We start from the raw sequence: 20,173 nt of genomic DNA, 5'->3' as shown, positions 1-20,173 counted from the left end.
AAATATCTCACCGGGTGCCAGAAAAATCTCCATCTAGTTTTAAATTATGGAAATCGAGTTGAGAAAGGTCAAGAACAGAAACGCATGGGTGTAAATTTTCTGTAATAATCTGGTAGGGGTCTGGCTTAACCCTGTTTACCTATTTGGCTATTTGCAGAAAAAGTTCCTCAGACAAGATAAGGGGCGATTGATTGAGATACACAAATTGCCGAGCAAGATCTTATTTCTCATGATGTGTGCCAGCCAATGGACTGGACACTGTCTAATATCTCGCCCGAATCTTTCTGTCTGATAATTTACCTTATCCCTTCATCCTTGAATTTGTTGTTGTTTGCCAAAGTATGGACGCAGTCACGTCAAAATTGGTTGGTGGTGTGTGATATATATATATATATATATATATATATATATATATATATATATGTATATATATATATATCAAGGCAAGGGCACACAAGATACCCCTTTGTGCCACTGCTTTAAGTTGCTCGCAATGACTTTTATTGACATACTAAATAGACACCGACACCATGCGTTTATTTTTGAAAACATGGAAGACCATAACAAGGTTCATGGCTAACTTCAAGCTTGGAAAGTATGATATTTCATGCCAGCTTCTATGAGGCCTGCTTTCTCAAACTATGTCAGACATTTCCTGCAACAATAGGGAATAGTGAATCAGATAGACAGATAGTAAGCCTCTCATAACCAGGCTGGTCACTGAATTGGACCCTTTAGAACTTAGAAGAGCAAAATGGAAAGAAATAATCTGGGAAGCAGCACATTGTAGATGAGTGACTACAAGCAATGCAGATCACTTTAGGCAAATCAAGAACTAGTCATCAGAATCGATCATCCAGAGGAAGTTATGGTGATGAATATTAGGTCTTTCAAAGATGGCAAGCGGCGGGGCATCTGTGATGGAACAGAATAGCAATTCTTATATAGTCATATATGGAGTATCAGCATTAGGTGTAGGCAAACTCCACCGCCCATATAGATTTGAATTGGATGCATCTCATCACATTGCAACAATCAGATCTGACTAATTTTCGTTTTTCCAATCTGAGAACCGTAACAATGATTTGGTAAAATTTAGCAGCTGGGCAAGATTCTCTAAAATTAGGTGATCAGCATTTCCAGAAATTTCTCGTAATTGAATTGTTTCACTCGTAATAGTGATGATTACTTTGAATTTCACCTTTGTAGTGTTCCGTGAAAACCTGAAAGATGGGAATTCACTTCTAAAAGAAGAAAGTTATAAAGGTGGTCTAAGTTGGTTCTCCTCCAATGACGGTTCAGCTCGGCTTGCTTGGGAAGATGAGCACCAAATGTCACCTCGTGTTATGTGATGCCACACCCTCATTTTTTCACTTGTAGTAGATCAATTACGAATAACTTCAGTTTTTCCATCAACAGGACTATATTAAGATGTTTCCGGGTTTGCTGGTCAAATGCAGGAGAAGAAAACTCGTCCAAAAACACAGGGAGAGAGAGAGAGAGAAGAAGAAGAAGAAGAAGGAGCAGAAGAAGAAGGTGTTTATTATAACAAACGAACAATGGTTAACATCAAAGTTTATTGCATGCTACAAGAAATATGCCAATGACAAATCAAATTTATATATTTTGAACTTCATTCCCTGTAAAAGTAACCATAAGGGAGACCAAATATGCCTATTAACATGATGTGTTTTTCTCCGTTTAGTCAAGCATCTTCTCAACACGGAGGCATATATGGTGGAGGTGGCAATAGGCTTGTATTGGCAGTGGGACCATTTTTGACGATGAAGACTGCAATCATCCCCCAAGAATAGTGACGGTCCAAATGACAATGCATCAACCAAACACCTGCACAGGTACCACCAAGATCAGTATTAGACCAGTCTACTCCTTTTAGCCATTAGCAGCGATCATAGTAGTAGTAGTTAATATCTCTTTCTTTCTCTCATTACACACACACACACACACACACACACACACACACACACAAAAGCTGACATATAAAGCATTTTGCAAGTATTTGTTTCACTGTGGCACTTAATACCTAGATTCCAGCAATTAAGGGTGTAACTTATAACCAGATTTGGGCAGCAGTGTTTCTAGTTTTTTTAACTAGAATTAACCAAATTCGAACCCTCCCTCAATGCATTTAGCCAACTTCGACCTTACACATTTCCCAATTCACCATCCAGGTTGTGTTTGGGCAAACTCATCCCTCTTGTATGAACAGTGAACTGCATGTGCGCTTTCGAAGATGACACAGAGCTATTAAAAAAAAAACCTCCAAAAGAGAATGACGTCTTTTCGGCTATCGAAACAGCAACTATCAATGAAAATAGTACAGAAGGAGGAACATAATTTAATTTACCTGGGTTGTTGGCTCTAAATCTCACGACTGCCCATCCATTCTTTGGAAGTCCAACTGTATTTAATTTCGGAGGATCAACCAGGTTGTACTGCAGTGGATCTTTCTCAGGATCAAAGTTCCCAAAGCCTCGGGCGAGAACATAGAAGCTGTACCCATGTAGATGAATAGGATGATCCTCTCCTGCCAACAAGTTGGTCCCTTGCAACACCAGCTCTACCGTTTCATTGTACTCCAGCACCTTCACTTTTGTTCCGAGAGTTGGAATAAGAATGTCATTGGGGAACGAATCCGCCGTGAAATTGAAGTAGTATGGCGGGAAGTCCGGGAAGTCAGTTGTGTAAACATTCTTGATCTTGTTGTAGTAAGCTTGGAGTACGTCGATCGTTGGGGTAACAAATGAAATGTTGTTCATGCTAGCAGATAACCTCGTTCCATTGGGCCCTAAGCAAGTACCATTGTTGCATGGGAGTTCATTAACTGAAACTGTAATTTCTAGCTTCGTGTCGATTTTCATGGGAACGTTAATGGGGTGATTCTTGTCAGCCAGACTTCGTTGTCGCCTAGCCACATTGTTGACAGCAATTGTATCATTGAACAGCGGAAGATCAGGCAATTGGGGAGAGGTAGTGGAATGGTTGTAGCCCTCGTACTCGACTATTGCAGTGGCAGTGGTGTTGTCGAAAGCCACGCCCTCAGCGGCAGAGTAGGGACTAGCAGCCATGTAATAGAGATTTGGAGGTCGGTTTGCTTTCACAAGGATGTCCGCCGTCTGCCCTGGGCCTATCATGAAATATTTGGTTCTAAGGGGTTTCAGGTAAGCGCCGTCTCTGCCGACTAATACAAGCGTGTGATTTGCTATGCCGAAGAAGTGGCCGTTGCTCATCGCGGAGCCGATAACCCGGAAGAGGTAAGTTTTCCCATACTCGAATGGAAATCGGACGGTCCCTGCAAGCCATGAGAAAGTGGGTCAGCGGAGATCGAACCGCGGTCCGGGAAGATCGCATTTATATATGATAAGTTTGATGACATGGTAGGTTTAGTTATTGTTCTTGTCATGAATGCAAAATCTATCTTTGCATGTAATTCTTATTGATTTTCTCATCGGCTGGCTTTGGTTTGGCAGTTCATACCAGATTAATTATGCCAAGGGATGTGGCTCAGCCAGGATATCATGAACTCCTGAAACCATGATAAGCTTCTAGAAGAGGTTTTAGGAATTGGGTTTCGATACTAGGTGCGGTGGAGATTTATTGGCGCTTTTACATGTAATTTTTGGCAAAATATTGAATACGCAGAAACATGAGCTGGTTGAAGGCTGCATAACGACTAATGGATTATTTGAATTGGGAAGAATCGGATAAACAAAACTACTTGTTCAAAGAGCGAGCTACAAGAAAACTCATTTGACGGATTGATTAATTGGTTCTAGTCCAATCCAATTTTTCAAATTGAGTTTGACTTATCAGAAATAGTATTTTTTTAATATAGTATTTCATTTCTAAAGATTTTTTTCCAAGGACAAATGATTCTTTTGGTATCTCTTCCGGCAAGGGATTTTTGTTTTGACTTCTTACGTTTTGTTCTTAAAAAAAAAAAAACACTTTCTAGGATATTGGAGTCGTGTAAACTATTGTTTGAACTTTGAACCACTCTGCAGGGAAACCTTTCCCATGTTCAACAACAATATGGAGACTTGACTTTGTCATTTCCGTCACCTTTCATGGTTGCGACGTTCGACATCGTTCATCCGAACCAATAATTAAAAAAAAAAAAAAGCTTCCAGGCCTGAAAGGTTACCAAGTACCTGGTTATCGTTTTTTCGTAATTTGTTTCTATCTATATATCTTCTGGTAAATACCTCTGGATCCAGGTAGAAAAGTTACCTGGTTTTGAGCATGGATAAAGATCACCAGGTTGGCCATTAATGGTGTAGGCATCTGAAAGGTTGAAATCGGCCCCAGTCTGCATTGCTTGTTGCATCACCGCCATTACATCAGCCTTCCACCACTCGCCTGCGATTGAGTTTTTCAACGTGAATATATATATATATATATAAAGAAAAAATCGACTTCGACTTGGAACAAAAACGTAGGAAACATCTCGCTTGGTTGAGCAGAACTTCTCTTTCTCTATTCCCACAAGTTTCCCAGAAACATTGTCTAAATTAACTGGAGATAAAATAGCGTTGCCGGCTGAAATTGCCTCGGAATAAACATGAACCTCGACAGAGAATGAATTTCTCCCCATCTCAGCAACGAAAATTTCATAACTCATTACCAACTTTATCTGAATCAACTATGGTTGCACCATGAACATTCATATTGCAAGTGAGATTGTAAGGGCGCTTACCGATGACTACAGTGTATTCCTTGTGGGGCTTGGGGAAGGGGTATGTGGTTCCTTCCCGTGGGTAGATGACGATGGCTCCATGCACCGTAGCACGCGTCCAGTCGCTGTGGGCGTGGTACCAGATCGTCCCTTCCTCCGTGCTGAATATCAGCGTGTAGGTGAAATTTGCCTTCGGCTGGATGCCGCACATGGTGATGTATTCCGGCCCATCCGACCAGGGGTTCCTCGGCTGCTTCAGCCCGTGCCTGCCTCATTTTCACCAGTCGCCATTAATCAAGCAAACACCATTCTCCTTTATATACATATACAGGGAAATACGGAGAAAATATAATATGTGTACCAGTGGAGGGTGACGTTGTAAGGCGCCTGGTTATAGACGTTGATGATCACTGTATCGCCTTTGTGAACATATAAAGTTGGTCCTGGAAACTGGCCGTTCACGGTCAGGATGTCCTTTGTCTCACACAGCCGCGTGTATGAAGTTGGTGCCACCTGCGAAGAGAAAACTTTGATGTCAGGCCACTTTAAAACATGAAAAATGCGAATTGAGCTCAAATTGTGAACTGGGTGCAATTTAGTTTCCAGCCGATTTCTCCCTAACACGATTAGATTGTTCAAAGCTCCGGTGGTTCCAAAGGAAAACTTAATACGTACTAAGAAACAAAGCGTTTTTGTCGAATGACAAATGATGCCGAGGAAAAGCCTAGCTATACAAATATATTAATCATGAGCTCAGACTTTATCAACTTCCTTTTCACACTCTGAAGTCGTCTGATGGGTAGAATATTGTGTTCGTGGAACACGTTCCTAGAACATGTAATCGAATATTTCTGAAAATATAGTTTGACAATGAGTGTATTTCTAAACATAACAATCAAATACTAGATATAATGGTCATCTAATTTTCTTTAGCACAAGAATACACTATTCTTGCAGTACGTCTTATAAGAACATGGATGTGTTCCAAAGAACACAATATTCTTTTTACCAAATTCTAATCACATAGAACACCGTCGCTACTACACACAAAAAATATTGATGGTACGCTCTCCAAAATGTTGGAGTTTGGATGGTGGCAAGAATATGAGGAGACGATAAGGGTAAAAGGGAATTATCTAAATTGCTCAAATATGAGACAGGATCTAATCAAAGCAGGTTAATATGAAGAGACGATAAAGGTAAAAAAAAGGGAATTATCTAAATTGGTCAAATATGGGACAGGATCTAATCAAAGCAGGTTATATATATATATATATATATATTGGGCCCCTCGATACGATAGCGGGTGTTGTAGCCTTAATTTCTGAACTACCCTTCATGATTGTAAAAACCATCCCTATAAAGATAGAAATGAGAGGAAAAAGAGCATCAAATACAAAGCCGGTTATTTGTGCGTTAAAGTGGTGTGCAATGACAAATACTCCAAATCAGTAAAAAAGAGATCACCAGCCTATAAAAAAATTGTGAAAAATTAAAAGTTTCAAAAAGACAATTCTTTTATAAAAAATCCTGAAAATATCTCAACTCCCCAGGAGCTTGGATCAAATCATTAAACCAAGCAATAAGTAACATCCTGCAATTCCTAGAAAAGCACGGCACACTTGGTACATGCCATTGCTCGGTGTCTCTCCTAAGTCCTAAAGGAAGGAGAGTGCAGTATTCCGGAGAAATTCAAACGAGTAATAAACTTCTCGTTAAGGAGGAGCATGTCATCTTCTAAGACCAATTAAGCACGAGTGCACGCTTGCATGCATGCTAAAAAGAAACTCACAACAAAGTCGTGGTAATGGGTTTTCGCCAAAGCACCGAGCAAGGAGGATGAAAGAAGAAAGCCTAAAATCTGGAGAAGAAGGAGCTTGCGGAAAGCCATTCTCGAGTACACAACGATGGATGCATGGATTCCAGCACAAGGAAGGGCTTTAATTTATAGGCTGCGACGCCATTTTACGTGAGCTTGTTTCTTTCCTCGCCGTTTCATTGCCACGGTAAATGGTCAAAGAGCCGATGGATCAGGTCAAGTCCATGTAGCCCCCATGGTCGCCATTATCAAAGCTTTCTGCGGGGCAGGTTAGAGGCAAGAACACAAACTGTTGAACATTGTAGAAGAATGCGTGGAGTAAGTGGATTGTTCATGTACGTGATTACGAAGTTCTATCGGTGCACAGGGTCGAGCCTTGAATTGGCAAGAATCTTTCTGGATTTTCAATGGTTTGACCTATGCGGCGTCACCAACAGAAGCAATTCCACTTTCCTTCCAAACCAACACCTGTAAATTTTCATGTGGAAGCTCCATATTACGACCTTGACTTTTGAATAGAAATGGTGATTGCTGATAATCGTAGTTGGCGACGCTGCGTTTTGTGCAAAGTTATTTTTCCAGTTAAGACTTTGATGATCGAATTCTGTGTGCGGAATTGTTGATATAGACTTTTGGAAGATGATCGAATCACCGAAACGCTTGGTTTTCATTGGGTTCGGATTTGAAGATTGTGACAGCCAACTGGTAATTAAGTGATCGCACGATTGCAGCTTAGCAATTAAAATCTTAGAAATGGGAAAAACCCATTTTCGGAAAATAATGGTGGAGCACGAAATAGCTTGTGATCTGAGATCAAATAATGCAGAATAAATATGCAAGTACTTCCAACAATATTTGTCATAGTTTAATGTGAACTTAACAATTGTACACTTTTGTAATCTGTCTAATTTTTTTTATATTAATTGATTTTTCATAACCTACAGTATCACATATTTTCCTGGCATTTCTCAAGAGAACTGGGGAATATTCTTTTCTTGACGTTATGTTTCCATGATGTATCCATACATTCTCAAGAAAAAAAAACATACTTTTGTTATTAGCTATGGCTGTGACTTACTATACTAGTGAATTTTAGCAAAATGACTTACTATACTAGTGAACTTAAAAAGTACTTGCATGTTATTCTCCTAATTCACACTGTTATTCTCTTTCTAATTTGTTCCCAAAACTTCAACGTGAGTGATTCATCTCCACTGAGAACTTCCCAAGAGAGGCAGCAGCCTCCCCTATGCCTTCACCCTTAAGGTTCACAGAGCTCGGATCGGGACCTAAATGGTTATAGTAAAACCACTCTAATCCAAAGATTACAATTTGGAACAACACGAGAAGGCACGATCAAATTTGTCAATAGCAAGAAGGTTAAATTGAATTTTTATGAATAAAAAATGAATTTGAAAAAAAAAAGGCCTTTTGAATGGCACGAATTCATATATGCCTTTACTAGATTTTTCTCCACTGTGCAGTACCCAGTAGTAATATATGGTGTGTCTAAATTGACTTTTGAATTAAAGTGTTTCCAGAAGGAATTGCTTGTCAGGGGAAGAACAAAATCAGATTGAGCAGCATAACATAAGTATTGTATTTTTAAAAAATAAGAAAATATCAAAGTACCAAAAACTATGGCAAATCCTTGGATTTTAAATAAATAAGTTGTTGAGACATGCTCGTTATGAATATACGAAAATTAATATCGATCTTATTAATGAGTAAACTTGGTCGTTGATAACAATAACAATAACAACAAATAAAAGGAATGTATGATTTAAGAAATAAAATAAAATGTCCATCAGTACACTAATCGGATGGGGATCCTTCTTCCAACATCAATCCCATATGTTGCTGGCTAATTATGAATAAAGTAGTGACATTGATAACAGCAAATGCATGTGTGAAATACACTAACATAGCTACATATAGGCTGGCGTGCATATATGTTGTGCCCCATAAGAAACGACAATTTCTACAACTGTGCCCCTTAGCTAAAAAACTTCTGGTTCCGCCACGCCACTCGTGAAATAGTTAAAAATAAATAAATAAAAGTGATAGCTCAATCAGTTGGGTCATTGCGTACCGATCTGGTCCCATAATTTGATTTGACCAGGCCCACTTAAATTAAATTAATTAAGTTGATGACTAGACAATTAGCATTTGTTGGGAACAACAAATAAGTGAGATAGATAGAGTAGACTAAAAAATTTTAAAAGCACGGATGTCAATATATACAATTTGAGTAACATATCAACAGAGCTGATTCAAAAAATCAGATATGAAAAAAAAAATAATATATGATTAAGAAATCAGAGCGGGTTCAGATTTAATAAATGACATTCGGTTGGATTTGGAATAACATATACATAACATCTCATTAGATTCAGCTTAGATTTACTTTTAAACAAATATCATATATCTAATGCTGAAAATCGGCAAAATACGGATGCATATTCATATATAAATATAAAAGTCGGATTTTGGATTGTAAAATTGGATTTTTAGATTTAGATTCAAATATAACTTTTTGTTATTTGTATATGAATCCAAATTCACATCTGAATAATTGAATATTCGATGAATAATCGGCTGGCAACACTGTTAAGCTAAAAGTGGTAGTTCAATCCGTGGGACATTAATAATTGCATCGTTTTTCCATCAATTCGATCTGAACGCGCCCATCTGAAATCGACCTATGTTAAAGATTAGCTGTAATATCATTGAGAACGACGGACGCGTGAGATAGACGTTAAGGAAATGATTAAAAAGCAATTGGTAGTTCAATCAGTAGGGGAATGTCTCCTCCTTCCATCAATTCGATCCGAACAAAAAGACCACTTCATTGATTACGACAGGACTAGTCATTTAATTCCCAGTTGGTCTACAGATCGATCCACCATTTTTTCAGGGTGAAGGAGAGCGGAACCTAAAGCCATCTTTGCTAGTTCTCGGGGGTCTAGAGCTGCTTAGTTAGTCAAGGGCAGGGGCCTTCTCATGGACTAACATACGCAAATGGATAGTGAAATGGTCAAGTGCCAGGGCTTGGACTGAAAGCTAAATCCGAACCCAGATCGGATCCACTGACGTACCGTGGTCACGTGCCTGAAACTGTGGTAGTATTACCGCAAATTAAGGGAAGTTAGCTAGGTAGCGTGAATGAATGGTAACTTGCTTCCTCCATCCACCGATAAGATTGAAGGAGAAAATTTCGCCTAACTCGCCTGTGTATCTCCTTTCTTCATAAGCAAGAAATGTGAACTTTGATAAAGAAATCAGGTCCGTCTCCGGACTGTTTTCCTCCAAGGCCTAATCCGTAGCCAAATTTGGTCAGTCATCAACTTCAACTTTTAGGAAAGATCACACGGGCACGAGACCACCACAAAATCAAAAGGCACGCGTTGCATCGTAATATAGCCGCAGTTTGATGACGAACGATCTTTTGAGGGTATGATTATTGGTAAAAGATGTCAACTGATCGGATTTGAATTTGAATTGAATATACTCTTGATCATATATGCTTTTTGGGGGTATTCACATGTTTCGATTTGAATTAGAATAAAGAAAAGTAATATCCAAATATAAATTTTGAACCAAATTTTACCAATATTTCAAATATAAGAGCATTAGATATATGATATTTATTGGTCGAATATCTGATTCAAGTCGGATATACTGACATCCTTAGTTTTTGCATAAGATTAGTATTGACTACAACTCAAATAAAAGGATTGGTAGGCAAAATTTGCTTGTAATACTTGTTTGTGCATGTAATGAGAGGTGGAAGCAAGAAGCAACGTCCGCCTTGCATCCAAAACGAATCATTCGTCTACATTGAAACGAAATGATTGAGGAAATGATAAAAGGTGTTGGTAGAAAGGATGATTTCGTGACGCAAGTGGCAGAAAGAAGGCGTAGGAAGATATCCAGCAAAGAACAACCCATCAATTTTCTCTATAACAAAGAACTTCCACCAATTCCCCTTCTTGGAGCGGTCATTTAATCCATTCTGTGTGTATGCCTACTTTTCTGCATGCATAAACTAAAATATCCTTGTTAAAAAAAAAAAAAACAAGAGATTATAAGAAGTAAAAAGACTAAAAAGTAGACTGATGATAATTTTTTTTAAAATGCCCTGACCCTCTCTTTTTTTATGAGTGTATATTTGTTGCGTGCGTGCACGCAACTCAATCTGGTGTGTGTGCACGTAACTCGATCTGGTGTGTGTATATATATATATATATATAATTGTTTAGAATACACCTGGCAGGACGAAATCACAACAAAAATCGTAGCATCAAAACCTAACATTATATTAAATTTTAAAAGTCGAACGATTAAGACCGTTATCGTGGTTTTAGACAGGGGGTGCCACCTCAACTAATCGAAAAAAAGAAATACATTTAAAAGATTAAAAAAATTTAGTTCTGTCATTTTAGATTCAGTTTGGCCCAACCGAGATGAAAAAAAAAAAAAAAAATCTTGGCTTCGCCCCTGGTTTTAGAATCACATTAATTAAATCATGCAAATACGATTGGTAAATTTATGGCAAAAGTTTAACATTATGCAAAGTTTGTTTCCTTTCCAAAAGTTGAAAAAGTTAGAGGTCGCGTTCGTGGACCAACCATTGGGGACTACACTCGGACGTCATAGTTGGTGGATCATTTGTGACTTCGCTCCCACGTCATATTTGGCGCTCATGCCGCCTACTCGATTGGTCCATGACGCACGTACGTGGATTTGGATTCACGTCAAACCAAGCAGCTGATGATCCAAATTTTCCGGTTGGTTGTTGTTAGATGACTAATTAAAATGAAAAATTAACCGTTGTTATCGTCAATTAACGCATTATAACTGCCGTAATTATGGGTTGGAGACAAATAGCGAAGAAGTTTGTAACGGCACTTTGTTCTGACTTTCCTCGCCGATTTAATTTATGTTCAAAGAGCGATGGGAAGAAGGAAGAGAACTGGAAACGTGGAATGCTGAATCTGTATGCTTGATTGACCGTTGAGGTCAGAGGGCTCGTGTGATGGAAGGGCGAACCTTCTTCAACGTCAAACGCTCGAAGCTCGCTCTGTACACATGGACATGAATGTGTAATGACTCAAATATCTTCATTAAAATACAAAAATAAGATTTTTGAAAAGAGCAAATAAAAATATTAAAAGATTAAAGTGTACATGGCTTTTATTTGTTGCGTGGAGAGAAAGAGAGGTGTGCATGCAACTCAATCTTGTCAACACTGCCCTCCTAGGACGCTCAAGAGAAAAAAAAAAAAAGTGAGATAAATAAGAAAAAAAAGAGTGAGATAATGAAGAAATTGGTGAAGTGGGTAGGTAGAACTTAATCAACAGTCGTAAATTTAACAAAGCTTGTTATGTGGCTACAATCCTAGGCACGAAAAATTATACATATATCCTTACTAAAATTAAAAAAAAATTAGAAAAGTAAAAAAGGAATATGAAAAAGTAAAAAAAAAATCTAAATACCTATTTATTTTATAAAAAAATTTAAAAATACCACTTCATCTCCGGATGTACGCTCTAGCAAATAAAAAAAAAGAATTTTTTGTAGGGACAAAATAAAAAAAGTTAAGAGACTAAAAAGGACAACTTTTTTAAATAATTTTCAAAATATCCCAACTCCCTTGCTTTTGGGTGTGGCACAAATCCTTAAGCTTGACATGTTTGAAGCTACGATATATACGCTATTTTGCAAGTGAGCTTCTTGAGCAAATATACTCTACAATTATAATGAGGCGATCTTCAAAAAGCATCACTAACAAGTTAAGTTCTCGATGCATGTGACGTAAGTTCTGGCTCTTGAATTAGCATGTCATCTCTAGTAATCTAGAATATATTGACTTATTGTATAATAAAGGGTTCATTTACAAGATTGGGTATAGGTGACCCCATAAAACACATGATAACAGGTTAACTTTGGAAAGCAAAGCCAACGTACACAGACGCGAAGCGGGGATTTTTTTTTTTCAGAGGCGGGCCAAACGGTCCAACAAACTTATTCAGGTAGGGTCAAACTAAATTCGATTATAAAAAAATACATTATGCAAAACGCTCCTGCACTTCTTACACACATGTATGTCATTTACATGGATATCTCATAAAAATGAACCCTGTAGAGTGTAACAATTTGTAGTACTTTTAAAACAAACCGTAACATCTATAGATAGAATTGAAAGACCAATGTGGTACATCTATAGAACATAAAAGGCTTTAATTTTTGCTAGCTACAAGTAGTTTAGTAGATTCAGTTGCTTTTTTCTCATGAGGAATATGAACTAGATTCAGATCTGGATTCAGCATAGAAACATCCACCCAACTAGATCTAGATCTGGTGTACATTTAATTTGAGTTTACTTCATACCCACAATAGCCTACGGCATTTGAAACACCAAACCGCCATCACAACAGTTACAGCAAACAGAACCAAGAAAACTAGCAGAAGACTCGCATAATCACTTCGCGGCTTGCAGCAACGACGATCACTGCTGCAAGAGTGTCGTTGCTTGCACCAGCGACAATGTACAAAAGCGTCACTGATGCAGAAATTAATGTCACTTTCATAGACGCCACATTGATGTTTGCTTTTGCGTTGCAGATTAATATGTGCGACCTGAAAGGTGCGTCAGTGTACAATGATAGCTCCGAAAAAGCAAAATCAATTTAAGGGTAAAGAAAAAATTTTTGGACTGAATTAAAGTTTTTAAATTTTGAAAGGAACGAAAATAATTTGTACATCTCTTAACGCCCTGATTTCCGCCCAAGTCAAACTTTCCCTCCGAAATTTCAAAAATTGCAATTAAGCTACTGTAAACACTTTGCAAAATATAATTTGGGCCCCGTAAATTTCTAGGTTTAATTTACAACCGGAATCCTTTGCCTTTCTTTTCTGCTCATGCATGTGGAACTTACTTTCATGTCTTGGGCGCTCCATGCTGCTATTTATGAACCTAATTAAACAGGCCAAGCCCAGGGGTCCCACCCACCGGATCGCTTTGTTGTTTCTAAGTGCCACCTCGAAAACTGCCGGAGTTAGAAAAATTTTCTAAGTGCCATGGAGCAATAATTTACACATTTTCATATTTAAAGGGGCACTTTACGTATATAATCAAAGTAAATATTAGAAAACCCAAAAAACCATAATGTAAAAATGAAAGAAAATTGAAGCGCGAGTGTCTATATGTGGCCCCGTTACTACTTAAAATCATATATCGTCTCCTGAAGAAGCTAGCTAGGCTCGGGAAACATGGAGCTTTGTTGCAGAAATTTTCTAGAAATGGTTAAAAAAATCACGTAATTTCTTCATGTACTCAACTTTGTTTGGGAAAGAAATAGGCACTAATCACATTTTACACGTTAGAAGCGAGGTCTAACCCAATTACGTTTCCAGCATATGAATTTTTGAAGCGGATCTTACAACCATAAGGAGACAGACTGGTTGATCCATCGTGATGATTAAGACATGCCGTTGAGAACATAAATTACATGTGTTCAATTTCACTGGCGGCTCCTCCTTTTTCAAAAATAAAGCCTAGATCCAGTTCTTTGCAACAAAAATATACCAAACGAAAAAAAAGGGGTTGGGATAATTTAGAAATTTTTATAAAGATAAAGACATTTGAAACTTTTAATATTTTCGTAATTTCTTTTATTTTTCCTAACTAATATATTTTGATCATGTATACATGCACAAGCGTACGTAAAGAACCAATCTCGATAAAACTTTGCCGAGCCATAATCAAGCTGGTGTCAAATCACTTGCACTTACGTCCGTTCCACGACTTCGAAAAATTGACCGTCAAACCGAAAGCCCATGTTTCATGAATGTAAGTAAAACTGCTCGATTAATAGGAAGCTTTTGAATCTTAACTCGGGGACATGCTCCAGTTCCTGGTAAAAGGTGTTACCATTGCATGATCAGAGATAAATAAAAACAACTTTTTTTGTGTTTAATTGTTTCAGGTCGGCAGGAGTCCTAATTCACCCTGAGTAAGAGACCAAGTCTCTCGTCTCCCCCTTAAAGGCTGGATGCGTTTATGTCTAGTGTTCTGTTTTTCCCTTGTAGCAGATCTATTATGGATAACATTGGATTTTCCCTACACCTGACTATATTAAAATGTTTCTGGGTCTGCCGGTCCAGTGCAAGAGCAGAAAACTATCTTGCAAAAACACCCACCGAGAGAGAGAGAGAGAGAGAGAGAGAGAGAGAGAGAGAGAAAGAAGAAGAAGAAGAAGTAGAAAAGGTATTTATTACAGCAAAAGAACATTGGTTAACATCAAAATTTGTTGCATGCTACAAGAAATATACCATTGACAAATCAAAATTTTGTACTTGATTCCCTGTAAAAGTAACCATAAGAGAGACCAAATATGCCTATTAACATGATGTGTTTTTCTCTGTTTTTTAGTCAAGCATCTTCTCAACAGGGAGGCATGTATGGTGGAGGTGGCAATAGGCTTGTATCGGCAGTGGGACCATTTTTGACAATGAAGACTGCAACCATCCCCCAAGAAAGGTGGCGGTCGAAGTGGCAATGCATCATCCATACACCTGCGTAGATACCACCATGAGAAGATCAGGATTAGACCAATGTACTCTTTTTAGCCATTAGCAGCGCTTAAGAAGCAGTACTTAATGCCTGAAATTGAATGTTCGCTTTCCAAGATGATAGAGAGCTAGAGAAAAACCTCCTAAAGAGAATGGCATATTTTCAGCTATCAAAACAGCAACTGTCAATGAAAATAGTACAGAAGGAGGAACATAATTAAATTTACCTGGGTTGCTGGCTCTAAATCTCAGGACGGCCCATCCATTCTTTGGAAGTCCAACCGTATTTAACTCCGGAGGATCAACCAGGTTGTACTGCAGTGGATCCTTCTCAGGATCAAAGTTCCCGAATCCGCGGGCGAGAACATAAAAGCTGTATCCATGGAGGTGAATAGGATGATTCTCCCCTGCAACCAAGTTGGTCCCTTGCAACACAAGATCTACCGTCTCATTGTACTCCAGCACCTTCACTTTTGTTCCACGAGTCGGAACCAGAAGGTCGTTGGGGAAGGAATCCGCCGTGAAATTGAAGTAGTATGGCGGGAAGTCCGGGAAGTCGGTTGTGTAAACATTCTTGATCTTGTAGTAGTAAGCTTCGAGTATGTCGATCGTCGGGGTAACAAATGAAATATTGTTCATGCTAGCAGATAACCTTGTTCCATTAGGCCCTAAGCAAGTAGCTTGCTCGCATGGGAGTTCATTAACTGAAACTGTAAATTCAAGCTTCGTGTCGATTTCCATGGGAACGTCAATGGGGTGATTCTTGTCAGCTAGACTTCGTTGGCGCCTTGCCACATTGTTGACAGCAATTGTATCATTGAACAGCGGAAGTTCAGGCAACTGGGGAGAGGCAGTGGAAGGGTTGTAGCCGTGGTACTCGACTATTGCGGTGGATGTGGTGTTGTCGAAAGCCACGCCATTAGCATCAGAGTAAGGACTAGCGGCCATGTAATAGAGATTTGGAGGTTGGTTTGCTTTCACAAGGATGTCCGCCGTCTGCCCGGGGCCTATCATGAAATATTTGGTTCTAAGGGGTTTCAGGTAAGCGCCGTCTCGGCCTACTAATACAAGCGTGTGATTTGCTATGCCGAGGAGGTGGCCGTTGTTCATCCCGGCAGCGACCACCCGGAAGAGGTAAGTTTTCCCATACTCGAACTGAAATCGGACGGTGCCTGCAAATCATAAGAAAGAGGATCAGGGGAGATCCAACCACGGTCCGTGGTCTGCACAGGCCGATCGCATTTTAAACATGATAAGATTAATGACATGGGAGGTTTAATTATTTTTCTTGTCATGAATGCAAAATCTGTCTTTGCATGTAATTCTGATTAATTTTCTCATTGGAGGCTGCGGTGTGGTAGTTCATACCAGATTAGTTATGTTAATGGATGCTGCTAAATCTGGATATGGTGAATTCCTGACATCATGATCGCTTCTAGAAGATTGCGCTCGAAACAAGGTGCGGATGGAAATTTACAGGCGTTTTACCTGTAATTTTTGGCAAAAGATTGAATCTACAAAAACATGAAGGCTGCTCAACGATTAGTCTATTTGCAAAGAATTGAATTGACGATAAACAAAACGATCTGAATGCCTGAGCTACAAGAAAAACAATTTGACGGTTTGACTATTTGGTTCTGTTTCCAAAAATATGATGGGGTTTGGGGGGTAGGGCGACGAATATTGTAGGAAAAACTTTGTCTAAGAAGTAAGGTAATATTGTACACAAGAATACTAGTCAAATCCAGATGACCAAAGTGATTATCAAAGGAGGAGATTTAGTCCAATCCAATTTTGCAAATTTAGCTTAATTTATAAGGAGTTAGAATTATATATATCAACTCTTTTGGCATTTTTTTTTCCAGTTGCAACACCCTTGATTGTTAAGTCTTTTAATGACTTTAATTTTGCTTCTCTGTGTCTATCCTGCCATAAAGGATCTATGAAAACGTTATCTCGGAATCCTTCTTGGGAGCTGTCGAGTATTTTGTCTAACAATACTTACGTTGAGGCTGTTTGCCTCTCATGTTTTGGTTGCTCCTGAACCTTGTATTTTGTTTTATTCTTTGCTAATAAAAGTTTGGGGGGGCTATCCTCCTAGCAATGTTGCATCTCAAGGGATTTTCGTTTTGACTTCTTACGTTTTGTTCGAAAAAGACTATTGGCCATCTCAAGGGACTGTAGACTTCTTACGTTATAGTCGTGTAAACTATTGTTTGAACTTTTAACCACTCTGCAGGGAAACTTTCCCATGTTCACCAATATTTTGGGCATTTTACTTTGTCGTTTCTATCGCCTCTCATTGGTACTACATTTTGCATACTGCATCCAATCTATTATTTAGAAAAAAAAATCCAAAGTTACCATTTACGTGGTTATCGTTTTTCGTAATTTGTTTTTATCTATCTTCCTGTAAAAACCTCTGGATCAACCAATCAGGGTAGGAAAGTTACCTGGTTTTGAGCAAGGATATAGATCACCAGGTTGGCCATTAATGGTGTAGGCATCTGAAAGGTTGAACTCGCCGCCAGTCTGCAGTCCTTGCTGCAGCACCGCCATTACATCTGCCTTCCACCACTCAGCTGCGATTGAGGATTTCAACATTAATATATAAAGAAAAAATCGACTCCGACTTGGAATGAAAACTTAAGAGTCATCTTCTTTGGTTGACCAGAAATTCCTTTTCTCTGTTCCGACGAGTTTCCCAGCAACATTGTCTTAATTAACTGGAGATAAAATAGCGTTGCCATTTGAATTGCCCCGGCATAAATATGTCCCTTGACGGAGAATGAATCTCTCCCTCTCTCAGAAATGAAAATTTCCTCATTCATTACCAACTGTATTCGAGTATGTGAATGAACTATGGTTGCACCATGAACACTCATGTTACAAGTGAGATTGTAAGGTTGCTTACCGATGACTACAGTGTATTCCTTGTAGGGCTTGGGGAAGGGGTATGTGGTTCCTTCCCGTGGGTAGATGACGATGGCTCCATGCACCGTAGCACGCGTCCAGTCGCTGTGGGCGTGGTACCAGATCGTCCCTTCCTCCACGCTAAATATCAGCGTGTAGGTGAAATTTGCCTTTGGCTGGACGCCGCACATGGTGATGTATTCAGGCCCATCCGACCAGGGGTTTCTCGGCTGCTTCAGCCCGTGCCTGCCTCATTTTCGTGAATTGCCATTAATCAAAGCAAACACCATTGTCCTTTATCCATATATTAAAATGGAGAAAATATTTATGTACCAGTGGAGGGTAACGTTGTAGGGCCCCTGGTTATAGGCATTGATGATCACTGTATCGCCTTTGTGAACATATAAAGTTGGTCCTGGAAACTGGCCGTTCACCGTCAGGATGTCCTTTGTCACGCACAGCCTCGTGTATGTAGTTGGCGCCACCTGCAAAGAGAAAACTTTGATGTCAGGCCACTTTAAAAGACGAGAAATACGAATGAGCACAAATTGAGAACTGGGTGCAATTTAGTTTCCAGTAAACTGCACGAATGATTTCTAAAAGCTCTGCAGGATCCAAAGGGAAAACTAAATATATATATTATGAAACAAAGCGTTTTGGCCGAATGACAAATGTTGCTAAAGAAAAGCCTGGCTATATAATTATCAAGATCCTTTTCACACTCTGAAGTCGTTTGATTGGAAGAATATTGTGTTCGTGGAACACGTTCCAAGAACATGTATTCGAAGGTTTCGGAAAATATAAATTTGACAATGAGTGCATTTCTAAACCTAACAATTCAATACTAGCTACATGGTCATTTGATGTTCCTTAGCACACGAATATAATATTCTTGCAATGCGTGTTATATGAACATGCATGTATTCCAAAGAACACTACTCATTTTACCAAATGCCAATCACATAGAAAACAATCTCTACTACACCCGAAAATATTGTATGCTCTCCAAAATGTTGGAGTCAATCGGAGCAGGCTGTATGTTGGGGCCCATTACACGAAGACGGGTGTTTGTAGCCTTAATGACTAAAATACCCTTACTGAAAGTAACAACCACCTCTTTGAAGGCAGAAATGAGAAGAAGATCGCATCAAATACAATGGTTCCGAAGCTGGTTATTTATTCATCCAACTCTCTGTGCAAGAGCTTGGATCTAGCAACTAAACAAAACGATGAGTACTTGTACTTCTCCACAATTCCTAGAAAAGCACGGAAGAATTGGTAGATGCCATTGCTCGGTCTCTCTCCTAAAGGGAGGACGCGTGAACTACTCTGCAGAAACTCAAACCAAGTAATGGACTTCTCATCAACGTGGAGCATGTCATCTTCTAACAACAATGAAGCACGATTGCATGCTTGCATGCAAGAAAGAAACTCACAACAAAGTCGTGGTAATGGGTTTTCGCCAAAGCACCGAGCAAGAAGGATGAAAGAAGAAAGCGTAGAATCTGAAGAAGAAGGAACATGAGGAAAGCCATTCTCGAATACATAACGATGGACGAATGCATTCCACCACAAAAAGGAGCATTAATTTATGGGCTGCGATGCCATTTTACATGAGATTGTTTCTTTCCTCGCCGATTCATTGCCACGGTAAATAGTCAAAAGAACCGATGGATCTGGTCAAGTCCATGTAGCTCCAAGGTCGCCATTATCTCGACGCTTTCTGCTGGGCAGGTTAAAGGCAAGGACATGAACTGTTGAAGAATGTAAAGAATGTTTGGTGTAAGTGGATTATTCATCTGCATGATCACGAAGCTCTAACGGTCTACAGGGTCGAAACTTGAATTAGCAAGAATCTTTCTGCGTTTTCATTGGTTTTGACATTTGTGGCGTCACAGACAAATGCAATTCGACTTTCCTTTCAGATGACACCTGTAAATTTTCATGTCGAAGCTCCATATTATGACCTTGTCTTTTGCATGGTAATGGTAGTGGGCGACGTTGTGTTTTCACCAAATTTATTTCCAGCTAAGACTTTGATGATGGAATTCTGTGTGTGGAATTGTTGCTAGACTCACCTAAAAGCATGGTTCTCATTGGATTCGGATTTGAAGATTATGACAACGAATTGGTACTTAAGTGATTGCATCAACGCAACTTAACAATTA

At 39.1% G+C, this 20,173-nt stretch overlaps 1 protein-coding gene across 1 annotated transcript; it reads right to left on the bottom strand.

The window, feature by feature from the left end:
* Positions 1 to 1,529: 1,529 nt before the first annotated feature.
* LOC116259570 (uncharacterized) lies at positions 1,530 to 19,540 on the bottom strand. Its single transcript, XM_031637426.1, has 12 exons — positions 19,442 to 19,540; positions 18,339 to 18,490; positions 18,007 to 18,251; positions 17,546 to 17,674; positions 15,320 to 16,264; positions 14,970 to 15,095; positions 6,489 to 6,634; positions 5,058 to 5,209; positions 4,718 to 4,962; positions 4,252 to 4,380; positions 2,369 to 3,313; positions 1,530 to 1,848 (listed from the first exon to the last, which is right to left on the bottom strand). The coding sequence occupies exons 1-12, from the start codon at positions 19,538 to 19,540 to the stop codon at positions 1,718 to 1,720; spliced, it is 3,444 nt and encodes a 1,147-aa protein (XP_031493286.1). The 3' UTR covers positions 1,530 to 1,717.
* Between the last annotated feature and the right edge of the window lie 633 nt (positions 19,541 to 20,173).

This window comes from Nymphaea colorata, chromosome 8 (genome assembly GCF_008831285.2).
Source record: "Nymphaea colorata isolate Beijing-Zhang1983 chromosome 8, ASM883128v2, whole genome shotgun sequence".
Taxonomy (NCBI): domain Eukaryota; kingdom Viridiplantae; phylum Streptophyta; class Magnoliopsida; order Nymphaeales; family Nymphaeaceae; genus Nymphaea; species Nymphaea colorata.
This window is presented reverse-complemented; position numbering and strand designations above follow the sequence as displayed.

Coding starts and splice junctions, on each gene's coding strand:
- LOC116259570 (XM_031637426.1), bottom strand. CDS start 19,540: ATGGCTTTCCTCATGTTCCTTCTTCTTCAGATTCTACGCTTTCTTCTT. Junction 18,252..18,338: donor TACAACGTTACCCTCCACTG/GTACATAAATAT, acceptor AAAATGAGGCAG/GCACGGGCTGAAGCAGCCGA. Junction 3,314..4,251: donor TTATCCATGCTCAAAACCAG/GTAACTTTTCTA, acceptor CATGGCTTGCAG/GGACCGTCCGATTTCCATTC.